At 32.6% G+C, this 24,342-nt stretch overlaps 4 protein-coding genes across 12 annotated transcripts in view; 2 read left to right on the top strand and 2 right to left on the bottom strand.

The window, feature by feature from the left end:
- The first annotated feature begins 2,245 nt into the window (after positions 1–2,245).
- LOC123679718 lies at positions 2,246–7,870 on the top strand. 2 transcript variants are annotated; one of them, XM_045617142.1, is made up of 6 exons: positions 2,246–2,264; positions 2,625–2,746; positions 5,134–5,302; positions 5,529–5,631; positions 5,826–5,961; positions 7,572–7,870. In XM_045617142.1, exons 2-6 carry the CDS (start codon positions 2,697–2,699, stop codon positions 7,795–7,797), a joined length of 684 nt encoding a protein of 227 aa, XP_045473098.1. In that variant the 5' UTR covers positions 2,246–2,264; positions 2,625–2,696; the 3' UTR covers positions 7,798–7,870. The 2 variants fall into 2 exon arrangements, with proteins under 2 accessions (XP_045473098.1, XP_045473097.1); XM_045617141.1 differs by lacking the exon at positions 2,246–2,264 and adding an exon at positions 2,404–2,568.
- A 330-nt stretch (positions 7,871–8,200) lies between these two features.
- Positions 8,201–9,303, bottom strand: LOC123679724 (pleckstrin homology domain-containing family A member 8). Its single transcript, XM_045617156.1, has 5 exons — positions 9,058–9,303; positions 8,932–8,987; positions 8,758–8,876; positions 8,553–8,703; positions 8,201–8,450 (listed from the first exon to the last, which is right to left on the bottom strand). Exons 1-5 carry the CDS (start codon positions 9,200–9,202, stop codon positions 8,268–8,270), a joined length of 654 nt encoding a protein of 217 aa, XP_045473112.1. The 5' UTR covers positions 9,203–9,303; the 3' UTR covers positions 8,201–8,267.
- Positions 9,304–9,376: 73 nt separating this feature from the next.
- On the top strand, positions 9,377–11,414 carry LOC123679722 (solute carrier family 25 member 35-like). The gene is made up of 4 exons (XM_045617153.1): positions 9,377–9,766; positions 9,820–10,058; positions 10,189–10,414; positions 10,480–11,414. Exons 1-4 carry the CDS (start codon positions 9,523–9,525, stop codon positions 10,686–10,688), a joined length of 918 nt encoding a protein of 305 aa, XP_045473109.1. The 5' UTR covers positions 9,377–9,522; the 3' UTR covers positions 10,689–11,414.
- A 993-nt stretch (positions 11,415–12,407) lies between these two features.
- The window catches only part of LOC123679719, a 278,857-nt gene continuing 266,922 nt past the window's right edge, over positions 12,408–24,342 (bottom strand). For 2 of the 8 annotated variants that reach the window (XM_045617147.1, XM_045617150.1), the window contains 10 exons: positions 21,862–22,083; positions 21,504–21,807; positions 21,148–21,363; positions 20,646–20,931; positions 20,139–20,353; positions 19,777–20,025; positions 18,399–18,777; positions 16,904–18,020; positions 15,141–15,297; positions 12,408–13,958 (listed from right to left, as the gene is read on the bottom strand). In XM_045617147.1, the coding sequence (XP_045473103.1) occupies positions 13,912–13,958; positions 15,141–15,297; positions 16,904–18,020; positions 18,399–18,777; positions 19,777–20,025; positions 20,139–20,353; positions 20,646–20,931; positions 21,148–21,363; positions 21,504–21,807; positions 21,862–22,083 (3,192 nt within the window). In that variant the 3' untranslated portion in view covers positions 12,408–13,911. Of the gene's footprint in view, positions 13,959–15,140; positions 15,298–16,903; positions 18,021–18,398; positions 18,778–19,776; positions 20,041–20,138; positions 20,354–20,645; positions 20,932–21,147; positions 21,364–21,503; positions 21,808–21,861; positions 22,084–24,342 lie in introns of all 8 variants that reach the window. The other 6 variants (XM_045617143.1, XM_045617149.1, XM_045617144.1 and 3 more) reach the window with 5 other exon arrangements.

Here is a 24,342-nt window from a genome sequence, read left to right on the forward strand (position 1 = left end):
TGTTTAAATTAAAAATCGACCGATTTTTAAAGGATTACCATTTTACAAGACTTCGATATTGGCCACCAGAGGGCAGGCTAACCATTTCGAAAATTTTCCCACACAAATGGGAATAACTCAATTTTTGGAGCTTCTAGAAAGGAACTGATTGCAAAATCGGATTGAGAATAAAAAATTCTACAGAATATCAAATTTTGAAGTTGATCCGAAACAAAAACTTTTTTTGGCGAAAAAATATCCAAGGTTATAGTCTTGGTTTTTCCGAAAAAATCGACCAATCGAATTCGAACATTTTTTGATGGTTTTGAAGGGATTCAAGGTCGTAGATTCCGAATTTGGCATCTATTCCCACCAAAAAAATTTTTCTACACCGCAAAAGCACAATTTACACACAACTGGAATGTCTTAGTTCTGGGGCTTGTATACCCATTTTCTAGGCCTCAGAGTTTGGCCACCAGAGGGCGGGTCAATTCCTCTCACAAAAATCGATGTAACTCAATTTTGTGGGCTTCTAAGGAGGAACCAATTGTTAATAAGAATTCAGCATGACAAATTCTGCATAACAACAAATTTTGAAGTCGATATGAATCGAAAAATTTTTTTGGCGGAAAATATCCAAGGTCCTTGGTTTTTCTGAAAAAATTGATCAAATTCAAACATTTTTAGTGGTTTCGAAGTCGTAGATTCCGAATTTGGCATTGATTCCACCAAGAAAATTTTTCTAAAAAAATTTGAAATATCTCATGTTTCGTGCATGATAGGAGAAACGGTAGATATTCAACATGAAAATTTGTTTATGATATCTAATTTTTTTTCTTTCGTAAATTCCCATGAAAGATATAACAGCTCCAAGTTCTTTCAGGAAACATCAAATAGCAGATATGTGCTTAAACTTGAAAATTCTTTGTAATATCAAATTTTAATGCTGATCTGATAAGAGACAGAAACTTTTTCCTCGAATGTACTATACGTTTTTTGACGGTTGTGCTTTATTTAAGCGCATTCGCCGATTTTTTTTTAAACAGATTCTATAGTGACATCTAGCGAAAGTAGCTCAAACGAAGAAAAAGTGGTTACAGGATTCTACTCTTGGTAGGCAGTAATAAGTATTAGTTTAGTAATTTGTGTATAGATAGCTTATAGGCAAATTCTTTAATAAATCGAATTTTTTTTCTTATTATGAAGAAAAACTGAAATAATTGATATGCCATCACTTCTGCATTAGTTCTGAGTGCATACACCTATTCAAACTGAGAATTTATTTTTAATCATTAAAAATATTCCCCAATCAAACCCCTTTGAAATTTTTTCCACTAAATTGGAATTATCTTGAAATTGAGACCTTTAAGAAGCGGATTCGTATTCGGTGTGATGAAATGCTTCTTCTAACGTTTGTTAACTCCTCTTGAGTATTCCGGTTAATGGAAATTGCCAACGAGATAACTCAAAAAAAAACATTCTGAATATTGCAGCCTCCCAATTGAAAATTGAATACTTTTGCCAGGTGGTTCTTAAAATTCGAAACTCTGTGGTACTCAAAATGAGAGAGAGATAGACCAAACATATGTTATATATTCGAAATCAGGGGAAAAAGAGCTAGTCAAATATAGAAAAATATACAGGGTGTTCCATTTGAAAAAATGAAGTTGCTATCAATATGTTGCCCACTCTGTATATATTTCGTTTTGTGGAATAATTTTAAAAAACCCTAGTCGATTTCGGAAAACTTTTGTAGAAAACATTTTGTTGTACCTCTTCTAGTAACAAAGTTAAAGGGGGGGTCAAATAATGATGAAAAACCCGGTACCTACTGTTGATAATGTTTCTCAACTTGAGCAAGTTGAAAACGCTGCAAATTTTCGAATTCCCACTAAAATCGTCAAAACATCGAAACTATTAGAGCTAATAGTTTCGATGTTTTGCAGCGGTTTTTGTAAGTATAGCAATCCTCCATTGTTTTGATGAACATTTCTGGTATGCTGAGAATAAATTAACGAAGGAAATAATAAATCCTCATGTTACTGAAAGAAATAATACGAATGAGCGACTTCTTTTGTATTCAAATAAGGTAATATTATAATGCTGTCAGTAATAAATAAAAATCTGTAAAGAGATTGATATCTTGATAAGTCAATGGATGGAAATCCTTGGCGCCTTCACAGACGGGAAAACCCTGGCAGTTGAAAGATTTCGTTTTTTTAAAACCTTTTTTTCGCACGCTTTTCGATCTTAATTTTCCCAATTGTAATGAGCTCTGCTTCCAAGTAAATATTCAAATAAGAATACTGAACATAAATGCGGAAAAATTGACAGGTTTTATTCAAGATCAACAAGCGAAACTTCTCTGAAACTTTCCATTACGTTGTTTTATTGAAATGAGGTATAAATTAATTATTCTTCAGTACCTGGTCAATGGGAGTCATCTCTGGCGCTTCGGTATATCTGAATATTCGCGTACAAACTGGCTAAACCTCAAGAGAACCTATGGTTTTCCCGAAGAACAGTGTGGAATGACATAATAATAAAAATATTAATTGTAGTTGTACAAAGCAATCAGTGGAAAATTATGTAAACTTAAAGTGTACGGTTTATAGTCAAGGTAAAAGGTATCATTCTTATTTCAGATATTTTAAGACTTCCTGGAAGTGAGATTCCGTTAGCGGTACTTGTGATACCAACCCATTTTGTTTTATTGCATGTTTTGTTGTGCTTCATCTTGTGTTACTTCTCCAGTACCTAATTATATGTAAGTACCTATACCCATAGTTTATTCCCATATCTTACTTAATTTCAGATAGGTCCAACAATATATAATCAGTTTTTGTTATGAATTAGGTGGAGACAATAAAAGATACTATCAATAAACATCTTTAGGAATATCATTTTATCGAATATCTCATGTGAATGACCAATAAGAGGATAAGAATTTTTTAAATAACTGAAAACAATTCATTTATATTTTCATCACTTCTTCATCAATTCAATTAATTTCCTATTTATTTTTTCACAATGAATTATAATTATGAATGGGAAATCAAGTATTTTCGAAAACCAAAATTAATCAGGACATTTCATTAAATTTTTCCCTCTTATTTTAACATTAATCTTTTAGTCATTATTTATAGCCAACGAGAATATTGCAAACTGCTTCCTATTTGACTGTTGAATATTTGAATTAAAAAACAGTTATTTTTTTATTTTTTAAATAACAATTGAAGCTTCTTCAGATTTTAAATTGTGAATAACTGAATTTTTAAAATGAAACTATCCCTTAAATATAAAAGGGGGTAAGTACCTGTTATTAACAAGGAGTTCCAGAAATTCCAAAAATAAATGGTCTTCAAAAAAATATTCAAAAGAGCGAGTTGTTAATATCCACTTGGTCGTTTGATAATATTCCAATTTTAATTTTGTCTATTTCTAGATCATCTAGAAATGTTTAACCGTAAATTTTTTTTTTGTATGTAGAATTTCAAAATTATGGTTAAACATACCTATGCCCTAATTCTAATAAATCATAAGAATATGTAGAATTATTCTTGCTGTTGAGGAAACTCATATTTTAGATGTTCTTTAATTCTAAACTGAAAAGATATTCCAGTATATTCAATTTAGGTATACTTTTTGGCAATCATTACAAGTTAACATATGATAACTGATTTTTCGTTTTCTGATGTAGTATTTTTATTGTTTTTTATGAATTAGGTTTGAATTTATCTTGAAAGAAGTTCTTAAATTATTATTATTTTCTGGATATACCTTTGACATTTATTTCAGAACCTACCTTAGGTATAATTTAGTGAAATATATTCGAAATTTTTTTTTATTTGTGTGTATATCATGTTCAACGCTATTTTGTATTTGTAGTTTCATTCATTAACAACTTGTCTATCAATTCCTCATTATAGTCATTCTTGAGAGCAATTAGTTCAATGATACCCTCGATGATACCTACCTATTAAGTTCTCTTTATTATAATTTTTTTATTGAAATTTTGCAAATTCTAATTAGAATTATGACACAAAAATATTGGCCATCAATTTGATGTACAGGGGGTGTCCCAAATTCGATGCTCACTGAAAGCATCGAACTGTAAGACTCAGAAAAAAAATCTTCAAGAACCCGCCTCGATTTTTTTTTCGAAATAATAAGATGTCAACAAGCAGGTCATAAATATAGATTATATAAATATTTAGAGAGACTCGAGAACAAATCAACATGATCTGCTCTCTGATATATCTTATTTTTTCGAAAAAATAGTCTTTTAGTTCTCGAGATGCTTTCAGCTAGCATCGAACAGCAAAAAAATGAAAACTTAACTTGGACTTCAAGAAGTTTTAGGAGTGATGTAAGCCTCTTAAATGTATTGACACTGTTTCCTTTTTTCTTGTTTTTTAAACTTGAATTATTGTGAAATAATAATTTAATATCTTTATATACCTATTATTATTTCAATCTCTTTCAAAAATCGTGTATTTTAATAATGATTACGAAAGGGAAAATCCCAAAAATAGTACTGATCATCAAGAAAATCTTCAAATTCAATTATTTTTATTTTTACCCATTACAAACATCAATGAGTGAATACTTAATTACCTAAAGCAATTTTTTCTGACTCATTATTTACTAAAATTTTCTAATATACTTATTATTCATTGTTGAGGAAATGATTCTCAACATGTGAATCATACATTTATTTTCCTTTACTATACGAGTATTTGAAGATATAGGTATTAGGTTTTACCTGTGTAATTAAACAAAGCATATACGACGAACAATTATTTCACAGTTTTAGGAGTACCTAATTATAGTCAATATAAACTCGTAATTCGAAACCACCAACTTCTGGAAGTAGTCAATAAACAATTACTCAATATTTATAAGGTACCTTGAAATAAAAGTCTTCACGAAAATAAAACACTCAACATCTCCTTCATAATAGAAACAATAATTTCCAAATGAATGATAAACTTGGAGACATCTTAAGTGAGCATATAAATAATTACCGCTACACTGATAAAATGATGTATATTTTTAATTCGTCATTTAATTAATGTGTGTTCAACATTTTATCTTAATCAAATCCACCAAATATCAGTAATATGGATATTAAAAATTGTTTTAACATTTCAGGATTGTTTCAGTCACGATGTTCAAAGTATTTGTGTTTTGGAGTTGTTGTCTCTTCCAATTGATATTATGCCAATATATAATCTCTGGAGTTTCTAGCGATTCAAGAAACAAACCATTATATGCTCGTATGAAAAGTTCTGTTTATACACCGTCAACAACAGTTTTATTGGTTAGTATTTTTTTTATTTCAATATATGCAACTCCTTCGGAGCGTTTATTATATAATATAAACTCTTTCCGTTCATTTTTATTGTTTTTATCGTTACAAGAACAATATAAAATGATAAGTAATTATTCAATCTCAAAAAAAAAGAGAAAGTATCGTACTTACAACATTCAACGTTGAATATTTATTATGGAAGGAATACAGTATTTTTACGTTTGCAAAATTTCAGAGAAGTACAACAGAAAGACCAAAACCTGTTGTGAATCAAGAGAAGTGTCCTGGAAATCAGCTTTATTATCCAGGAGAGCCATGGTACTGCGACTGTGGGCCAAGTAAGCAATATGCTAAAAAGATTTTTAAGAATTTTCTTATTATTATTACGCGACATTTGAAAAGTTACCTACTACTCAACACTAAAAATTTAACACTATATGGTGCATCATTTTTCTCTTTTAACACAAAATAACTCAACTCAAAAAGTATTAAGATGAGTATCTTGTAATATGAATTATCAATTTTTTTTTAGAGTACATATACTATAAACCAACAGATCAGTGTTATAGGGCATATATGAAAGGGCCTTGCTCTGAAGGACAGCATCTTATAGTGAAAAACAGAAATGTACAGTGTGTTAGAAATCCATGTTCAGAAAGCTACGTTAGGTGAGAAAAATAAGAAGTTAATTACTCTAATTATGACAAATTCTCATATAAATTTTTGTTCCATATTTCAGCATCCATTTAAACAAAACCAAAAGATCATTATATTTCTTTTTATGAAAATTTTTTTATTTTTTTTAGAAGAAGAATCAAACTATTACTTAATTATATTCATATTTATACCATCAGAAAGAATCAGTAAAAGTCTAGAATTCCCAATATGTTTTCTATAGACTGGAAAAGCATTCCTCAAAGTAAACAAGTTAAGACAAATTCTGATATAAATTTTTGTTCCATAATTCAGCATCCATTTGAACAATACCAAAAGATCCCTATATTTCTCTTCATGAAAAATCTTTCATTTTTTATTATCTTTTAGAAAAACGATTTGACTATAACTTAATTATATTCATATTTATGCCATCAGAAAGAATCAGTAATGGTCTAGAATTCCCAATATGTTTTCTATTGACTGGAAAAGCATTCCTCAAAGTAAACAAGTTAAGTCAAATTCTGATATAAATTTTTGTTCCATAATTCAGCATCCATTTGAACAATACCAAAAGATCCCTATATTTCTTTTTATGAAAAATCTTTCATTTTTTATTATCTTTTAGAAAAACGATTTGACTATAACTTAATTATATTCATATTTATGCCATCAGAAAGAATCAGTAATGGTCTAGAATTCCCAATATGTTTTCTTTTGACTGGAAAAGCATTCCTCAAAGTAAACAAGTTAAGACAAATTGTGATATAAATTTTTGTTCCATAATTCAGCATCCATTTGAACAATACCAAAAGATCCCTATATTTATTTTTATGAAAAATCTTTCATTTTTTATCGTCTTTTAAAAGAACGATTTGAATATTACTTAATTATATTCATATTTATGCCATCAGAAAAAATCAGTAATAGTCTAGAATTCCCAATATGTTTTCTTTTGACTGGAAAAGTATTCCTCAAAGTAAACAAGTTAAGACAAATTTTCATATAAATTTTAGTTCCATAATTCAGCATCCATTTGAACAATACCAAAAGATCCCTATATTTCTTTTCATGAAAAATCTTTCATTTTTTATTGTCTTTTAAAAACGATTTGACTATAACTTAATTATATTCATATTTATGCCATCAGAAAGAATCAGTAAAAGTCTAGAATTCCCAATATGTTTTCTATTGACTGGAAAAGAATTCCTCAAAGTAAACAAGTTATGACAAATTTTGATATAAAATTTTGTTCCATAATTCAGCATCCATTTGAACAATACCAAAAGATCCCTATATTTCTTTTTATGAAAATTCTTTCATTTTTTAGTGCGTTTCAGAAAAACGATTTGACTATAACTTAATTATATTCATATTTATGCCATTAGAAAGAATCAGTATTAGTCTAGAATTCCCAATATGTTTTCTATTGACTGGAAAAGGATCCCTCAAAGAAAACAAGTTATCGAACTTTGAGTATTTTTTTCTGGAATTGTTTTATTTAGACATTATTATTGAGGCCCTTCAGAAAGGATAGATATCTTGTATCTAATGGAGAACACATTCAGTCACAATAATCTAACTTGGTTGAATTATCCACATGAATCTATATATTTTATTATAGGTATAATGGAAAATGCTTTGAATTAGAAAAATCTGATGGACCCTGTGAACCAATCAATGGTACTGCCGCTATTTTAAAAATAAATCCTGATACCTTGATAGTGGAATGCACACAAGCGGACGCCAGAGTCCTAACACTGTTCCAAATCCCTGATAGATGTCGACCAGGCAGCAAAAGAGATGCAAATAATATTTGTAGAGAAAATTGGAATGTTGATTCATCATAATTTATTACCTCCATATGGCATACATGTAGATTAAGTTTGTTTCATCAATAAAATATTTTTATATAACAGTAAATGATTTAATGTTTCCACAATTCAAGAATTCAATCAAGAAATGAGAGAATTAATCTGAAATAATCAACTGAAACTATGAGCCAAAAAAACTTGAGAAATTCCCAACAATTATGACTAGGAATATTTGAATGATAATTGTTTCTGTGAGAAATACTCTGGATATATATTACGTAACGTCAATTCACCTGCAAATGCCACAAAAAAAGGTAGGTAACAATAACACTACCGTATAATAATATGTAAGAAAATGATGATCAAGATTCATTAAATAACATTTATTTAAAAAACTATAAAATAAAAATATCAAAACGTAACAACTCAAATCAACAAGTCAATTTATATAATATATACTCTCAAATAATCCATAATACAAATATTACAGCCATATTTATAAGAGATCACGCTCTATAATGAGTCTCAAGATTATTATCCTCGTAGAATTTTTTAAGTTTCTCAACACAACTTTCAATTTTCTCTGTAAGAATTCTCATATCTCTGATAACGTGTTCAACTTTATTATGCTTGTCTAAAGCAAGGGTGTAGTAAAGGCAGTGAATTGTTGGAGCAAATTTCGACATCACCTATGACAAATTTGAAAAGTTATCGAACATACCACAATTTATTTTATAAAGGTATGAAAATAATATAATTAAATAATTGTATTTTAGAATGAGATGACATACATTGAATAATTGTGTTCCTAACCAACCATGGTATGGTTCTAGTGTTTCAGAATAAGCTCGTTTCAGTAGTGGGGTTAAATCTGAAGAAATAGAACCGTGGTCATGGTTATCCAGGATATGATGGAATAACCTCGATATGAAATGCAAAGCCCTTCAACAAAGCACATATTGTTTATTCATCACCCAAGATAGAAGTTACTCTTACCGTCTCAACCATTGTAAAGCATCCGTAACAAGCATACCATCATTACGCTTTTCTGCCAATACCATATCCTCAATATATTCGAAAATTTGTTCATCGGTTTTATATTTTGCGTTTATTTTCTACAAATTACGTTATTTACTAGCACCATAAAACTATATTATGTTCGAAACTTACGTCGATATTTCTATTCATGTCAAATACTACCGGTGCAAAAACTTTACCGAACCGTTCTGAAAGAAAAGTATAAATTCAATTTCCAATCAATATTTGGCTACAGTTAGGAGTAAATTCTACTTTCACCTATAACTTTTACAACTCCTTGTGAACCTTCCATTAATTCCATTGTTTTCAGTTTTTCGCTGGCATATGAAGGAAATGTTTCCTTCAGCTCTGTAAAAACAGTGGAGCTATCTTCACATGGTAAAAATCCGTTCGAAACCGACATCACTTAAACTTTTTTTTAATAAAATTCACACCTGGACGACACTGGACCCTAAATTCCTAACCCTTTCTTTCGAAAATTTGACAAGTTTACAAACATAACCTAAGAATTTTTTACATGTAGTTGTCAACCTGGTTTTATTTGTTTTAATTTTATTTGCCTACTCATTCACCAAAAGATAATTATTATAATTCAATAATCGATAATTGATGTATCATTGTATCATTTTAGTCAAAAAACTGAGAATTTAGGCTATGCATTGGTTTATATATTTTTCAACATTACTTTTTAACTAAAAGATTTAAATACTTATCAATTCTCACATGGAGATCTTAGTTGGAGGCTTTGCTGCAGTTACTGCAGGAATTTTCACGAATCCTTTAGAAGTTTTGAAGATTCGGATGCAATTACAAGGAGAACTTAAGAAAAAGGGACATCATGCAATTCATTACAAAAATATTTTCCACGCAAGTTATGTCATTGTAAAAAATGAAGGAGTTGCATCTCTTCAGAAAGGATTAGTGCCAGCTCTTTGGGTACAATTCATAATGAATGGATTCAGATTTGGTATATTATTGTCTTCAACATAATACCTGATTAATGTAAGTTTTAAACTGCAGGTGTATATCATTATGCAGATGCCAATGGATATTTAAGGGACGAAAAAGGTAACTTAGTTTTTTACAAAAATGTTCTCGTTAGTGGAATGGGAGGGGTCGTTGGACATTACTTATCAAACCCCTTTTTCATGGTGAAAACCCACTTACAGTCCCAAGCAGCAAAATCTATAGCAGTCGGGCACCAACATCAACACAAAGGTTCATTTTATGCCTTAAGAGATATATTAAAAGAACATGGGGTGAGGAAACTATTGCATACAAAATAAATTATCTCGTTTACTATTGACTGGTATAATCAATTTTTACAAATTGTTGGGAAACCAGAAAAAATGAAACTTTCACCTTATGCTAATTTTGATGATTTTTCAGCTGAAAGGGTTTTTTAGAGGGGGAGTTGCCGTTTTTCCTAGAGCTTTTATAGCATCTGTATCGCAATTGACATCTTTCACTTATACAAAAAGGTATTTAAATAAAAATGAGTATTTCCATGATAAGAAAATACTCAGTACGTTTATAGCAAGTATGATTGGAGGAATCGCTATTAGTGTCTTAGTGACACCTTTTGATTTGATATTAACTAGACTATATAATCAACGTAAGTCTATTGGTATTTTTTTTATAAATAATGGTAATGTTACAAGTTTGACGATATTTTTGCAGCTGTTGATCGCTTAGGAAGTGGCCAGCTTTACTCCAATTATGTAGACTGCGTTCACAAGATATATAAAACAGAAGGGTTATCTGCATTCTATAAAGGGGTAGGACCAATGTACCTTAGATTAGGGCCTCATTCAGTGTTATGTTTAATGTTTTGGGATGAATTTAAAGAGTGGTTTGAGTTTATGAGGGCCCATAATAGGACTACTTAAAATATTAGGGTTTATATGCTCTATTAGTGCTCACGTCTCTTCGCCATTTTAATTGTCCTATATCAGGGATCTGTATCCGAACATATTTTGTTCATTTTTGTAGGGTGTTCATGTAGACGTCTGCTTTTTTGATAAATAAGATGATTTATAGAAAGGTTTCATTATTAATCAATAGTCTGACAAAACAAGTTTCATATCAGTAAATTTGAAATCTATACCATTCACTACTTTTTGTGAAAAGCGGTTTTTATCAGTTTGAACGAAACCTTATATATGGTGAAATAAAATTAGATTTTTCTTAAACCAACGCAGTTCTGATGTATGATCTTTTGTCAAATAAAAACTGTGGTATTCAATTTTTACTGCAATATGTCGGACAATAATTTCGTTGAATATAAACCCAACAGGAGATAAATATTGGAACGATAAATGTATTTGTTTTTAAGATGTTGGGCTTGCTACAATGAGAGGGAGACCAAAAAATTTTTAGTTTTCTCAAGTATTCTATTATAAGAAACAAATGGACCCAGCGTAGGTGAATAAAATGTGATAGAAAAATTGTCAAGTAATTTGAAAATTATTTATTAGCAACCGTTTTTTTTTATTCATGATGAAAATGGCAATTTCCATATTCATTCATTGATTTCAAAAAAGGAGGGTTGATGAAGCTGGCACAGGTGCTTTTGTATTTAGTTGTCATTTTCTTTATAGCAAAAAAGAAAATGGACCAAAAGTCATCCTTAAGAAATCTGAAAAATTTACAGGTATCCCTCTCAATATGATGAGTGCAACCAGGAGCCTAACAAAAGAACAACATCATTATTTGAATATAGATATCTGAAAAACAAATACGTTCCAATATTCGTTGCATGCAGGGTTCACATTTTCAACTAAATTACTGTCTGACTTATTGCAGTAGAAAGTGAATCACAGTTTTAATTTGACAACAGATTTGTACAACAAATCTGAGTTGGTTTTTGAAAGATCTACTAAATTGAATGATAATTTATTTGTTTGGATACAGGACCCTAACCTAGAACAATTAAAATGGCGAAGCGACCTCACACTAATAGAGCGTATTGAATTTAGAGTCTCCATTTCAGATTTTCCTATTGCTTTATTATTTTCAAACAGATCTCAATATTATTTAGTTGTCTGGTCATCCCTAGTCCTGTTCATGATTTTATATTTATAATGTTCATATTGTGACAAAGAAGCACATCTGCCCTTATTGGCAAATATTTTTTGAAATTGTTGATTATTATTTTGTTCCTTGATTTTATCTATGTTAATTTTTAAACATTTCAATAAGAAAGCTGCAATACAATGCAACTATTCTCAATTAGAAACAATTGTTGAATTGGATGAATTTCATGGTTATATATTGTATTTATTTGTGAATTATACCCATCTACTTCATCTTAATATGCAGGTCTTCACATCCTTGAAATCAAATAGTCTTTCGATTTTAAAATCAATATCAAAGTACTTACCATCTAAAGCTTTAATCAGAATAATTTTATTTAAGCGATGAATATATCAATGCTTTCGTGAAACCGAAAAACCTAATGAAGTGAATTTGTTTGAAAAGTTTTTAATGTTCAGAAAAAATTGCCTATAAAAATTTTTCTTTTATATGAATATTTTTATTTCATTACACTCTAGCAAACATGCTTTAACTGACTTTCCATAAAAAGGCAAAGGAAAATGAAGCAAATATTCTTTTTGATTCATATATAATAGTCATTTTCAGAAACAATTAATGCTTACAGTCCTGCTCGATTCTAAAAACAACCACAAATCAGCCTGTGTATATTCATCATAAATATCCTATTTTTGTACTAATTATACGAGTACCTATATAAAAATACATTCTACACACATAGACATCCTATATGATGTTTTCTATTAAGTTTTACTGCGATGCTGATAAAGATCAGTTCAATGAATAAACAAGTCCATTTATGACTTCATTCAAAAAAAAAATTATTCTGGGTGTCGACTGGAAACATGATTGATTATAGGAGGATGAATAATTTAGAAACCAGATCAAGATAATATTAATTGTGATACACTAACAGAATTGAGATATTGAAACAGCAAATCCATATGCCATTGAACTCTAGTCCTATATCAAGTCCACCCTGTAACTTCAAACTATGAAATCTGACATAAATTTATTTAGAATACCCAGGACTTCACATAAACATCACCAGTAAAATTTCAAGATACAACAGACACATCTAGATCTTCCCTTCCAAAATTTACAATATATCACAAAGTACAAATAATATGTACTACACATAATTCGTTTGAGTTATCTAGATAAAAAGTGATCCCCGAAATTGGGAAAAATCTTAATAAAAATAATATTATATATTTACAGCCTTAAATACTAAGCTCGTTCTAATTATATATGTTATATTTTTATTTGTCTGATATCAATAGACTCGAAAAAAATAAATACGAATCTTAAAGGTAAAAAATTTACATATGGACAATAAATAAATTACTGAAAATTAAAATAATACTAATTTTGCATTGATTGTTAGGACAAAGCAATTTCGAAAAAGTTTCTACATATTTTTTGTGAAAGAATGTTACTTGAATTTAGGATTTGATATTGAAAATTAAAAATTGTCACTTTTGAAGGGGTTATTATAAAGAAAAAAAATTTATTAACATGTGAGAACGTTTGCTTACAGTTACCGGTATAGATTTGTTGAGAATAATGAGAATTTTATGTAAATATGGATTGTGAAAAGAGTACATGTACATTTCTTTGAAAACTATAATTAAGATATATAATTCCACGATTGGATCATGAAAATTTGACAATTCTGAAAGAAAAATTAAGATTACTCTAATCAAATCGATATAAGAATTGGCAGAAAAATTTGTAGTAGTTGTTCGTAATTTGCCTCGGTTATAAATTTGATAATCAGATAGGAGCGTTTAAACCTGCGTTATTCTAAACTGCCTCAGAATATCCCCGTTACTTTTGATATCTTCTTCCATTTGTTCCTCTAACGAGCAACTTAAGGAATTTCCACTAGTGATTAGGTTATCCAAAAAATCGAAACTAGCGACCGCTTCTTTCTCTTTCTCCCCATACCTAACGAAAAAGTCCGTTCTGCCGATGATAGTAGGCCGAGACACGGCCTGGGAGGCTCTCACTACCGCCATCTCTGGTCTGATCGCGTTGGCTGCAAGAAGATTGGATTCAGACTGCCGTCTCGGTGATGGGAGTGCAGGGTGCCGATGCAGAAGCTTGAAATCCCCAACATTTTACAGATCGCTCAGCCAAGTCTTTTTAGGAGAGCTTGTTTACTGATTTCAGGTGGGTAAGAAAGCAAGCAAAAGCATTCACACTGTGTGTTGGCAAAATAAAAAACTTCAAAGCTGGTGTCAATTGAAACTTCGCAAAGGAGTATTTGAAATGAACTTCTTTTTTTTGAAAAAGTCGTAAAGTTATAGTTAAGAGTTAACAAGAGGGACTATTGGAATAGTTATTTATAATACAAGTGCAGAAGGCATCGATACTCTTCCAAGAGTTCAAAATTAAAAAACAAACCACGGAGAAGAGAGTTTTTTAATGAACGAGTGGAAGAATCAACCTTATGTACGAGTATTATACAATATTTTCTCTAATTCACTCAATTTTCATTGAAATTAATCGAAAATTTCCATAAATATCATTTAGTGATTTTTGGATTGAAAAATTTTGGTTGGCAGAACTGTTTCTGTATCACAAATTTGACAGATAATAGATAAATCTGTTACAGAAGAGTTCAGAGTGCCAACATATAATAATGAAAAATGTCTGAAACAGAGATATTCCCGTACCATTCTCTTCAAGGTATGTCACAGAATTAGAGAAATGTATTTCTGTCATATCAGTCAATTAAGAGCAACTATCACTTGATATCCAACATGAAATTCCATTCATAGTGCGGAAGCAAAAATCATCAGTAAACAAACTTAATAAGATAGGAAAACTTGCACCAACAAAAAATGGGATTGAAAGACAGATGTTTTAGAAAAAGAGCTTCGTCTACTAAGATGCCAGAAGAAAAGAAAAATGTATAGAAAAACTCTAGCTCATTTTTAAATAACAACAGCTGAACGTTGCTGTAGAATGTTTGAGAAATCTTATTGAATTGATAACTAATTTTGAAAACTAAATGAATGTGCTCTTTCAAATATGATGGATAAAATTGTGGGTAGAAAGAGGATCATTTCGTGGTGCAACATAAAAATGAACTGAAAGAAATTTGAAATCGTCAAGCTACTAGCTTGACTTTACTGAGGTTAAAATAAAGACCATCATTATTATTAATATATCACCATTAAATTGTTCAAAAATTTTGAAAAACACAAGTTCAAATTTCCTTCATTGATGAAACAGTGAATAACTGATTGCATAAATGAGAAATTCTGTGGTTTACATACCTTTTTTCTGCCTGTGACACCGGTGTATTCTATGCAGGTGCCCATAGTCTGGAGGATCTTCTGTTGTCTCACTTGTAACACTTCCACCACAAGAAGATGTTGGCGATGAATCACTAGAAACTGAAGCCATCATAACGTCCAAGAGATTCGCTCTAGCCTGAAAATGGAAACATTTTTAAAATTGCCCGTTCAAAAAGTTTTTACAGCTGGTGAAAAACAATAGATACCTAATTTCTCCATAGGAATATTCCAATATTTTCTCATCAAGCTGAATTTTAAACTTTCTACTTTACAGTAGTGAAATAAAACTGAACTTCGAAGTGACCAGAAACATGATTAAGCTAATAAGAATTTTGTATTTGTTCATGCATATTATAGACTGATAAAATCAATTGTTGCAAAGAAATAATGAAATTTCACAACCTCTACAATAATAACATTTTCTTATTCTTCATTCGCCTCCTTTGTGTTTAGAGAAATCAAAATGAATTAATGAGATCATTATTATTGTTGTTCTAAAAGAAAGCATTAATGAGTAATACTGAAACTGTAAATCTAATAAGAGTTCTATACACAGATTTTTTCTTGTCAATCTACTTTTTATTGGAGTCAATAAAACAACTAGTGATTTTGCATATTCGAATTTGAAAATTCAGGACATTTGCTAACTAGGCAAAATTCAGAAAAAAAAAAACATAATTCTATTTTCAACGCCATTAAGAATATAATATCATAATAAAAAGTATTCAATTCAATATTTTTAGGTACAACATTACATGTTCCATGTTGTTTAATTTTTGAAATATTATTTTGATATGTATCTGATTCCCCAATTTTTTAATTATTCGCATGGTTAGTATTTTAGAGAAAGAAAGATCAAGTATAGCAACCACTTGCATTAAATTTTAAAATTTCACTCGGTTCTAATGACTTCCTAGTGATGTTCTAGACCATGAACCAATAAAGATGATTTCATTTGAGCTTTTCTTGGAAAAGAAAAATTAATCCTAGCTAAAAATTTGTCTAATGACCTTGAAAAAATTCGAGAGAATAAATCAGTTAAAGAATTAAATACCAAATGATCAGCGTTGGGTATCTTTTAAGAATCTTTCAACTGCTTGTTTATGATTAACTATTTATTTTGATTTTTGATATTGTTTGGTTCCAATTTATGTGAAATGAAATAGTTATTTCTAATACAAGTGCAGAAGGCATTGATATTCTTCTACAAGTTCAAAATTATAAAACAAGCCACAAAAAAGAGGCGAGTTTGTGAATGAACGTGTGTTAGAATATGTCTTCTGAACGAGTATTATAAATTATTTTCCTAATACACTAAATTTTAATTCAAATCAATAAAATATTTCCATAAATATCATTTAGTGATTTTTGCATTGGGAATGTTGGTTGGCAAAACTGTTTTCTTCCAAATTTGACAGATGATATCTATGACAGGAAAGTTCCGAGTACCAACATATAATAATGAAATATAACCATGAAATCTGTCTGAAACTGAGATACTCCCACATGATTTTCTTCTACAAGGTATGGCAGAATTAAAGGATTTACCACAGAATTAGACAAAGGAATATAATTTAGGTTTTCTTGACTACTATCATCAAATGTTACAACTAAATATCATTAGTGGTTCTTGTGTCTCAAGCTTATTGCACAGTGAGAGCAGATGAAACAAAACCAACACTACTATGTGAGACATTAAATTCAGCAGTAGTTTTAAAAACGTAATGAATAAGATGACCTACCTTAGGATCTGTCAAATCAATATCTCTCTCGACATGCACCCATCCTGTCGGCTTACAACTCTGGTCCAACCTGGCATTCACTGTAGATTCTACTTGCTCCTGTTGAATAACGGTTTCCTCTCCATTCTTGATCATTCTATTGAGTTCATCGATAACATCTTTCGATGTGGCTCTTTCGTGAAAACTAACAGCCCTGTGTGGCGGGCCATCAATGATGTTGCTGATAGTGCCCGCAGTACTTTGTGGAAGCCTTTCCGAAGTGATCACATGCGTGGTAGGGGGTTTTGGTTGAACGTGAACAATTTTTTGTCTTTGAGATGGAGACTTCGATTTAGGAGATTTATGTAGTACTTTTATCTTTGGTATTTTAGTTTCATTATTGTTATATGCAGTCTTGGAAGGGCTGACCGGTAGTTTTGAAGAGGTTAACTTTCTTCGCGGTATCTTAGAAATTATTGTTTCCGGAGTACTAACACTTGAAGTTAAAGATTCACTGCCATTATTCACAGATATATCACTTGAAGTAGTATCACTAGATTTGGTCAAATCACTTTCTAATGATTCATTTATCTTATTATTGTCTTGATTCGAATTTGTATCACTTTCATTAACGGAATCCTGATTCGGAAAGTCAGAAGTAAGTTCTATGTTAACACTACAAATATCTACAGGTTGATCACAAATGTTTGAACAGTTCTCACTTTCGATGTCTATCGGTGTTACAAGGCAGACTTCATGGGCGTAAGCTATGTTATGTTTGATGTCCAGGAAGATGTCCTCCGACTTCTTATCTTTCAAGTTCTGCTCGTTCATTGAAGCTTCTTCGCACAGCTGTTTCAGGGTGACGTAGTTTTCGTCCTTGAACTCATTCTTAAGATGACTCTCATTGTTTTTGGAATCGTCGGAGGATAATACTGGGCAGTCAACATAATCTTTGGTGATTATTTCATTTGCAGAGCATGGTCGGGAATCCTTTTCTTTGGAGTGCACATATTTTTGCTGCTCGGCTAGGAAAGTAAGAACATTCTGAAGAGTCATTTCACGATCAGTATTCTCGCCTTGAATACTTCTGGAAGACGTAGATGCTAGGCTTTTAGTACTTTCGAATTTGACCAGTCTGAAAAAGTAAACAAGAATTCAATTATTCCTGAATTTAAACTGCTAATGTGATGATGATTTAATGATTTTGCTTCAGTCTACAGAAATTAATGGAAGCATCACTTGTACGATAAAAAATTGCCAAAATACATTTCCAACGATCCTGAAAAATTTAGGTTTCGTGTTTGTCTCTCTGTGTTTCGGCACATTCTTGTAATAGCCTTAACTTTTACTATTATTCTTCAATCTCAATGATATTTTGTATGGACATTCAGTTCGTGCAGTAGATGGTCCCCCCAATGGAAAAATTCTGCTTCTCTAGATATAGGATACTCTTTGAACATGTTTAAACATCAAATTTCACATCCATTGGCAGAGAATTTCTCACAATACTCACCTATAAAAATCTCTAGTAAAGTCAGTGCCAATGGCAGGGATCTCTCCGGTGTCATCGCTACAGCCACTCAACGCAGCTGAAGACCTTTTCGAGCAAGTCTCAGGTTCGTAAGAATGGCAATCGGAACCTCCACTAGACCAGCTATTGTCAGGAGAAGCTTGCAGATTCACAGGACTAGATAAAGCATAAGGCCATGACTTTCCGTTCTGGGAGTGAGAAGTGTCCATGAGGAAAGTAACAAGTTCTCTTCCCTCCCTGTCCATCATATAGCTTGAATTGTTCCACAAGCACTCATTAGAGTCCTCCTCAAGTTCTAAGGTGTTGTTCTCTTGAATGCTTGGTAGAGTCGATATGGAAATTTGTCCTGGAGTTGTCGCTTCTAGAAAAAATTAATAAAATATAAATGACTGCCACACAGAACTATAGAGTGTTTTTTTTGCGAGGTATATAACTTTAAGTTGGCATTACTGTTCAAGATGGCGACCGATTTAACAGCTGTCAAGTGATTTATTCTCAGTTTGGTTTGGCAATTCATCATGAATAGACTCACGCCTGAACAACGATTGCAAATAGTGCAATTTTATTTCGAAAATAATGGTTCTGTGCGGAATACGTATCGCGCACTACGTCCATTTTATTTTGTTTAGCGATGAAGCGCACTTCTGGTTGAATGGCTACGTCAACAAACAAAGCTAATCCTCAAGTGTATGTCGAAACACCGTTACATCCAGAAAAACTGACTGTTTGGTGCGCTTTATGGGCAGGTGGAATCATTGGTCCGTACTTTTTCAAAAACGATGATGGCCAGAACGTTACAGTTAATGGTGATCGGTATAGAGCCATGATTACTAACTTTTTCATTCCTGAATTGAACAACCATGATGTCCAGGAGCTGTGGTTCCAACAAGACGGCGCAACATGTCACACAGCTCGTGCCACAATCGATTTATTGAAAGACACGTTTGGTGACCGCCTAATTTCACGTTTTGGACCTGTGAATTGGCCTCCCAGATCTTGTGATTTAATACCGCTAGACTACTTTCTGTGGGGCTATGTAAAGTCATTGGTCTATGCGGATAAGCCACAAACCCTTGACCATTTGGAAGACAACATTCGCCGTGTTATTGCCGATATACGGCCACAAATGTTGGAAAAAGTCATCGAAAATTGGACGTCCAAATTGGACTACATCCGAGCCAGCCGTGGCGGTCATATGCCAGAAATCATATTTAAAATGTAATGCCACAAGATTATCTTGCGGATAAATAAAATTCATGCCAATCGAATAATCCATCGTTGTTTTATTGCAATTTAAAGTTATATAGCTCTAAAAAAAACACCCTTCAGAACCAGATTCTGATTGAACGATTATTGTTACCTGATTTTTTCCAAGATTCTCTAAGATCGTCATTGGAAAGGCTCAAACTCCAGTCTTCCAACTCCGTACGGTCATATTCTAATTCAAAAAGATCTCTGTGTTGCTGTAGGGCGGTTCTTGTTTCATCCAGTTTCAACCAATGTTGAATATATTCTGTATCCCAAGAGGTGCATTCTAATCTATCTTCAATAGCACTTGACCAAGATACTGGAGACGATTTGTCGTCGAAACCATCATAACTACTGTTACCTGCAATGGAAAAAACTACCATATAGGTAACTCAGTAATGTTCTTAAAGATGATGAACAGAAAACCATGTTATCTATTCTAATTCATCATGGAAAATGGATTTCATTGCTTACCCCAAAGAGTATTTGTTCCTCTTGCTCTCCTTAAAGCGTTCTTCTTTCTCTCAGTGATGTCTACCAGAAATATGGATGGACTACTTGAGATTGGAGAACTGAAAGTGTAGCAGGGACTAGGAGCAGTTGTAATCTTAATGCAGAGATGAGAGTCTGAGAAACTTCTCATGATGTGCTGGAATGGAAGCATGTCTCTGCCAGGAGGATAACTGTTTCTGATGAAAAAATAATATAGAGTTAAAATGGCTCAGTAAGAAATTTGTTGACAGTAAAAACTGCTGCAGTAGGGCTTTAGAAAATTCAATGAGAAAGCAACCAAGTTGAGTTGACTATCATGCTTTTGAGATGACTTTGAGATGAGACTGTTTCTTCTGTTTGCTGTGTTGATATTATTATTCTTCTTTAATGATTGTTCGAACAGTTCAACAAGATTCAATTCCACTACAATGGTGTAATGCAATTTTCAAAAATTCAAAAGCCTTTTATATGTTTACAGTAAATACAAACCTTGACTTCAGATTCAGCAAATTCAATGGTATATACAGAATATCAGGATCTTTGCTATCGGTAACCAATAATCTTGTTTCGGCTCCATCTCCAGTTTCTTCTGTAGCTTCTTTCAGATCTTCTAAGCCTCTTCCACTTCCGTTATAGACAGAAGGACCATCGTTGGAGCTCCTTGTTACATCTGTTTGTACATCTGAAGACATGGTGGAGTATCCTTCGTCTCTATTTCCGCTCTCAGGTGACTCATTCCCAGTAGTTTCCTCCTCACTCTTTGAACTTGACTGCGCTGTGAACAGAGACAACAATAGTATCCATAGTGAACTCACCATTTTGAAAACTAAAGGAGTGCCTTCAGAATCTCTGTAGTCAAGAATGAAAAGGAGCATTGAAAACCTCAGGAGAGGTTTGTGTTCAAAAATGAAGTATCGTTGACATTTTTTTTTCTTTAATTCTTGATCAGATGTCAAGTGCACTAGTCAATTTTTTCATATCACAGATTTACCTAAAATGGGCCTAGATCTTCTATACTTTGTAGACGCAATGATCGGCAAATGTAAATTGAGCGACACAGGTCTTTGAGGGGGTACCCAAAGGGCAGAATCAACAGCACTTAAAGCTTCCAGAAGTTTTTTGGGCGTTACTTCCGCACCCTTAAGTTCAGTCCAAAGCTTCGTGAGAACTTGGTGGCGCTTTTTATCTTCTAGTGAAAATTTTGTATCTGGAAAAATCATCGTGACTTACTTGACAACCTACAGTAACTGACAGGAAGGACAGCATGCAAAAAGAATTTAGATAGATCTGACTGACATCGAAATTAACTAATACACTTGAAGCACACCAAGACATCTAAGTACTCACCAGAAATATTCGAATGTATCGTCGTGTGTTTGTTGTTCGTTCTAACTTCGATATTTTCACTAGGACTTTCGTCCAGCACTGCTGAGTTGAAGGAGTTGTAGTGTTTTATAGGAATGGTGTTCACAACATTGACAGGTGAGTTGTCGGATGAACTGGTTGTGTCTTGAAGAGCTAGCTGCAAGCTGCAGTTAGCCTCGTAGCTATCGCTTTTCAACTGATGGACCAACATCGATGTCAGCGCTCTATTTTGGTCCTCCAGTTCTTGAATTCTGTTATGCAGGGTGCCGACTTCTTCCCGCAAGTTCTGGAAATGTTTCAAGGTCACAACTCCTCTTCGGGAAGTTGATGAATATCTTACCTTTTGGGCTAGAAGTGCTTTGACAACCTGGTTAGCTACGTCGTCTAAACATTTCTCGTACTGTTTCCTAGATTCTTCGGCATGGCGCTGTAAAGCTGCAGTGTGTGCTTCTAACAGACTTTCGGGATCGTGTTCGTAACCTATATGTTCGAGTTGGTGTCGGAGAGCTTCAACTTCTTGGTTCAGTCTTGATATCGTGTTCTGATATTGGTGACAACGGTTCTGGAAGAGAAATGGAATATTTGAGACTGGTATTCAATACACTTGAAGACGTTTCATTGATAGTCTAGGAGACATATACAATATTTCACTTGGAGTCAACTCCGAATTTGAAATTTGAAAGTTTTTTCGGACAATTTTTGCTTGTTAGTCCTTATCTCCCCAACTATTAGGCCAATTGAAAAGTCCCCGGTCTGATATACAGATGGCGGTGTTAGTATTAAATCCATATGATTTTTAGATAGTACCAACCTTCAAACGATACGTGTCAGAATTTGACAGCAGTCCGGCCATTATTTTGTGAGATATTGCGTTGTGAGTGTAGCTACTTTTGTTATTTGAAAAAAGATGGACAAAAAAATTCGTGTGCTGATAAAATATTGCTTTATGAAGGGAAAAAATACAGTTGAAGCAGAATCTTGGCTTGATGAAGAGTTTCCGGGGTCTGCACCAGGAAAATCATTGATTGGTATGCTAAGTTTAAACGTGGTGAAATGAGCACCGAAGACGGCGGACGCAGTGGACGCCCAGAAGAGGCTGTCACCGACGAAGAAATCAAAAAAGTTCACAAAATAATTTTGAATGACCGTAAAGTGAAGTTGATCGAGATAGCAGACATTGTGAAGATATCATCTGAACGTGTACATCATATCATTGAAGAATATTTGTACATGAGATATCTGTATGCAAAATGGGTGCTGCACGACCTCACAATCGATCAAAAGCAACAACGTGTTAATGATTGTGAGCAGTGTTTAAAGCTGTTTAGGTGCTATAAAACTCAATTTTTGCGTCGTTATGTGACAATGGATGTAACATGGCTTCATCATTTCACTCCAGAGTCCAATCGACAGTCAGCTGAGTGGACTGCACACGATGAACCGAATTCAAAGCGAAGAAAAACACAACAGTCAGCTGGCAAGGTTATGGCATCAGTATTCTGGGATCCGCAAGGTATAATATTCATTGATTACCTCCAAAAGGGCCAGAACATCAACAGCGATTATCATATAGCGTTATTGGAAAGTTTAAAGGATGAAATCGTTGAAAAACGGCACCATTTGAAGAAAAATAAAGGTGCTGTTTCATCAAGGCAATGCGCCGTGTCACAAATCAATGAAAACAATGGCAACATTGCATGAATTGGGCTTCGAATTGCTTATGCAATGCTGGTGTATTCGCCAGATCTGGCATCCAGCGACTTTTTCCTATTCTCAGTTCTCAAAAGAATGCTCGCTGGAAGGAAATTTAGCGCCAATGAAGAAGTAATCGCTGAAACTAGGGATATTTCGAAGCGAATGACAAATCGTACTACAAAAATGGTATCGAAAAGTTGTAAGATCGCTATATCGCCATCGAAGGCAACTATGTTGAATAATAAAATCGAATTTTGCCAAAAAAAATGTGTTTTACTATGGTAGACCTGGGACTTTTCAATTGGCCTGTTATCTGCATATTTCATATAATTGTGCCTACCACACAAAGTTTGGAGGTTACCAAAATATAGTCGATTATTGAATGTAGCTGTAACGAATCCTAATGATAGTGTGTCGAAAACAATTAAAAAATGTCAGCGCTTAACAGCAAATAAAGCGTCGCGTCAATGGTGGAACACCCTGTAATGTGCCTTCTTAAGAAAATAAATTAAAGTTTTTTGCTTTCGTTTCCATGGAAATATGGAAATTTATGTAGCGCCACCTACAGAAGAAAAAATCTAATCACTATAAAGATACCAGTAATTTTACCCAATAAGCCACTAACCAGGTGACAGAAATAATGACACAGTATGACTATGCTGTTGAATAATACATTCAAGCGAAGGCAGACCCTTCGATTCTTAATGCAGTTATTTCAATTTCATTTCCTTCATTGATTGCCCCTAATCAAATCGCAAATCATCCATGAAAATAACTGAAAATGCTAATATCAATTCATTATTTTAATTAGCCAGCTCTAATTGGCAACATTGCTCGCAACAGTTCGAGTTAGGAAGTGCTAATTTTCCTGAATATTCCAATAGGCTGAGGAACCCCTAGCGAAGTTGCGCTACCACTGATCCTAATCCGAGTTTAAATTGTAAATAGCTTTCCAACTGGCGTAACAGTGATAATGTAGCACTTCCTATATAGGCGCCAGAACTGTTATTATTTGTATTTTCACATGAGTATTTGCAGAACTGCTATTGGGTGATGATAAATAAATAGAAACTATTGTGTTGATGTTATTCAACAAAAATTTGGATTGTATACGGTTCTAGGTTCT

Source organism: Harmonia axyridis, chromosome 5, assembly GCF_914767665.1.
Source record: "Harmonia axyridis chromosome 5, icHarAxyr1.1, whole genome shotgun sequence".
Taxonomy (NCBI): Eukaryota; Metazoa; Arthropoda; class Insecta; order Coleoptera; family Coccinellidae; genus Harmonia; species Harmonia axyridis.

Bases quoted from the DNA above. Each gene is read 5' to 3' on its own strand.
- LOC123679718 (XM_045617142.1), top strand. From the start codon at position 2,697: ATGTTTTGTTGTGCTTCATCTTGTGTTACTTCTCCAGTACCTAATTAT. The intron at 2,747-5,133 runs GTAAGTACCTAT...TTAACATTTCAG, and splicing joins TCTCCAGTACCTAATTATAT to GATTGTTTCAGTCACGATGT. The intron at 5,962-7,571 runs GTGAGAAAAATA...ATTTTATTATAG, and splicing joins TGTTCAGAAAGCTACGTTAG to GTATAATGGAAAATGCTTTG.
- LOC123679724 (XM_045617156.1), bottom strand. From the start codon at position 9,202: ATGTCGGTTTCGAACGGATTTTTACCATGTGAAGATAGCTCCACTGTT. The intron at 8,877-8,931 runs GTAAGTTTCGAA...CGTAATTTGTAG, and splicing joins ACATGAATAGAAATATCGAC to AAAATAAACGCAAAATATAA. The intron at 8,451-8,552 runs GTATGTCATCTC...AATTTGTCATAG, and splicing joins TAGGAACACAATTATTCAAT to GTGATGTCGAAATTTGCTCC.
- LOC123679722 (XM_045617153.1), top strand. From the start codon at position 9,523: ATGGAGATCTTAGTTGGAGGCTTTGCTGCAGTTACTGCAGGAATTTTC. The intron at 9,767-9,819 runs GTATATTATTGT...TTTAAACTGCAG, and splicing joins AATGAATGGATTCAGATTTG to GTGTATATCATTATGCAGAT. The intron at 10,415-10,479 runs GTAAGTCTATTG...ATATTTTTGCAG, and splicing joins AACTAGACTATATAATCAAC to CTGTTGATCGCTTAGGAAGT.